At 41.8% G+C, this 3,018-nt stretch overlaps 1 protein-coding gene across 1 annotated transcript; it reads left to right on the top strand.

The window, feature by feature from the left end:
- The first annotated feature begins 842 nt into the window (after positions 1 to 842).
- On the top strand, positions 843 to 2,332 carry LOC137637214 (uncharacterized). Its single transcript, XM_068369475.1, has 4 exons — positions 843 to 953; positions 1,108 to 1,306; positions 1,391 to 1,450; positions 1,797 to 2,332. Exons 1-4 carry the CDS (start codon positions 843 to 845, stop codon positions 2,330 to 2,332), a joined length of 906 nt encoding a protein of 301 aa, XP_068225576.1.
- The last annotated feature ends 686 nt before the right edge of the window (positions 2,333 to 3,018 follow it).

Here is a 3,018-nt window from a genome sequence, read left to right as displayed (position 1 = left end):
TTTGCCGCGGGGTTGTATGCCGTGGTGCTGTGGAGCGTCGTCCCCATCAGGTTCGCCAAAGCGAGCCATATTTCTGAGAGGAAAGCGGGGCCTCTGTCTGTCGTGATGTCGTCAGGAACGCAAAACCTGCTCACCCAGCTTGACAGGAGGGCTTCGGGCGCATGCTTGAGTCGTAGCTTCGGTCATCGGCGATGCCTCCAACCACCTCATGGAGCGATCTGTGATCGTAAGCAGGTAGCGAGCAGATCCAGAAGGGGGCAATGGTCCCACGACGTCGATGTGTATGTGACAGAAACGTCTTTTTGGCTGGGGAAAATCGCCTACCCCCGATTCGGTGTGACGGCTGACTTTGCTTGACTGGCAGTTGATGCATGACTTCGCCCATTCCCGGGCGTCCTTTTTTTATCCCTGGCCAGACGAACTTTTCAGACAGAAGGTGAGCGGTGGTGCATCCTGAGGGCTGTGAAAGTCCATGGATGATATCGAATATTTTCCTTCTGCATGAGGCTGGTATCCAGGGACGTGGGCAGCCGGTGCTGGTGTCGCAAAGAATAGTTACTCCTGCTGGTCCGAGGGGAATTGCACTTATCTTGAGCGCGGATGGCCCCGTCAGGTGATCCTGTGCTTCTTGGTCGGTGCATTGTTCGGTTGCGAGATTGGCGTAGTCGATTCCCAGGTGGATTGCGTCAATTTCATTCCTTGAAAGGGCGACCGCGACTGGGTTTTTCTTTCCTGGGACGTAACGTATGGTGCACCCGAATTCGGCGATTGTTGCGAGATGACGTTGTTGTCGGGGAGGACCATGCGTCTGTCGATTTCGTGAAAGCGTGTACGAGGGGTTGATGGTCCGTCGCGATTGTGAAGGGAGTGCCCTCCAAGATGTGCCTGAAGTTGCGGACGGCGAGGGTAAACCAAGGCATCCACAGAGCCAGGGATCTGTGAATGCCTTAACTGTGATATAAAAGACATGCTTATTTCCTGGTTAGGGGATAATGATACAACTGACTGGCCATGGGGACTCAGGTTTGTACAGTTCCAAAAGAACTCCAGTTACCATTCTGGAATCAAACAATCTCCATACAAAGCACTCTTTGGTGTTGACACCAGAGTAGGTCTATGTTCAACCGCACTTCCAGAAGAAAGTTTTTGAAGACAATGATCACTGAAGAGGATTTACTTGGAGCTTACAGTTTCTCTTCTGACTCTACTCGGCCAGACGAAACACCCGAGTTCACGAACCCTCCAGATGGTTCACCTGAATGTTCTGCTCCTCCAAATGACTCGCCAAAGGACTTCCCTCAGCAAGGTAGAGATGCAAAAAATGAATATATAAATAAATTATTATGGGAAGAAAAGTAACTGCATTAATTCTTTGTTTTCGTTCATTCAGATGGTTCATCAGAGAGCTCTGCTCCTCCAAATGACTCACCAGAAGACTTCGCTCAGCCAGGTAAAGATGGAAAAAAATACTGTTATAAAATGTAACGGAAATTAATTTGGTTAAATTTTAAACTACATGACAAGTCTATCACCATTAATTATTTCTTTTTATTTTGTTATTAAGGAAAGAAAAGTAACTGCATTAATTCTTTGTTTTTGTTTATTCAGATGGTTCATGAGAGAGCTCTGCTCTATAAAAATATCTTTTGTTATAAAATGTAAATATAAAACTAATTTGGTTAAATTCCAAACCACATGACAAGTCTATCTCCATTAATAAATGTTCTTTTGTTATTAAGGAAAAAAAAAGTAACTGCATTTATTCTTAGTTTTCCTTTATTCATATGACTCAGCAGAGGGCTCTGCCTATCCAGTCAGTCCAACCTGTGGCCAGAATCCTCAAGGAAGACTTCATCAGCTCCAAGAAGGCATAGCACTTCAACGGTCCAGAGTATCAGCTGGTCAGTTAGCTCAAGCTGAGCGCATGGTCAAACGTAGTCGTTTAGAAAACATCCCAGGTGATCCAGGAGATAACATGACAATTCCCATCCCGTTAGTTGATCGAGGGAAAGGTGATCCCCGAAATGTTGCCGGTGTTATCCTAGATCGTAACGAAAATGACATGTATCGAATAGGCGTGAGAGATGGGATACTCAAGGTGCGCTATAGTAGTAGCCAATTTGATATCTGCAGCCATCAACTGAATAGTATTGATGAAGTAAGTGCAGACAAGGAAATAGGACTTCGTCAGGCAGTACAGCAATCATCTAGGTTTGGTGGTCAAGGTTATGCTAAGTGCAACTGTACTGCATGCAAGAACAGTGTCAAACAAATCGCTATGAATGTTACAAAGAAGGTCAAAAGTGCAATAGTCGGTGCCACTCTAGTTTAAATTGTAAGAATAAAAAATGATATAATAATAGAATGTCACATTTTAGATTTAAGTTTTAATTTTGTAATTATCTCGTTCCTCAGGTTTTAGAAAATAAAGTTTTTACTCAAAAATCAGTTTTGTTTTTCTGTCTGTTCATTAAGGTGCCACTCTAGTTTAAATTGTAAGAATATAAAAGGATATAATGATAAAAATGTCGCATTTTAGAACACACACACACAGACGTTCCTAGGTCGGGCGGGGGGTCGGAGAGTTGTGATCCATAGCAGGATCATTTCAGTCATTATGCCAAGAAAATCTATCAAAATTTTAGTCACTTTGTAAATTGTCTGCGATTTTCAGCTGATTTATAAATTGACTGGTGTGAACTAGCAGTTCACAAATTACCTGAAATAATCAGTCACTTTACAAATTGTCTGGATTTAGAGATTGACTGTAACATATAAATATATATATATATATATATATATATAGGCTATACACACTATATATATATATATATATATATTAAATTATTATTTGCTTATGAAAACTAAATGTTACTGAAATAACTTAATTTTCAAAACTTCTTACCAGTTCTTACCAGTTTCATAGTTCGATTCGTGCAAGTAGCCTACAACCTTTCCACAACAAATCATCATCATTACTTTTATATCTATCCTTCATTGTTGCACCTGTGTAAGCAT

Source organism: Palaemon carinicauda, unplaced genomic scaffold, assembly GCF_036898095.1.
Source record: "Palaemon carinicauda isolate YSFRI2023 unplaced genomic scaffold, ASM3689809v2 scaffold586, whole genome shotgun sequence".
Lineage (NCBI taxonomy): Eukaryota > Metazoa > Arthropoda > Malacostraca > Decapoda > Palaemonidae > Palaemon > Palaemon carinicauda.
This window is presented reverse-complemented; position numbering and strand designations above follow the sequence as displayed.

What these genes read in the sequence shown, in the direction of transcription:
- LOC137637214 (XM_068369475.1), top strand. Translation starts at nt 843, where the DNA reads ATGGTCCGTCGCGATTGTGAAGGGAGTGCCCTCCAAGATGTGCCTGAA. An exon ending in AAAGGACTTCCCTCAGCAAG is followed by an intron (nt 1,307 to 1,390) that starts GTAGAGATGCAA and finishes TCGTTCATTCAG; the next exon opens with ATGGTTCATCAGAGAGCTCT. An exon ending in AGAAGACTTCGCTCAGCCAG is followed by an intron (nt 1,451 to 1,796) that starts GTAAAGATGGAA and finishes ATGACTCAGCAG; the next exon opens with AGGGCTCTGCCTATCCAGTC.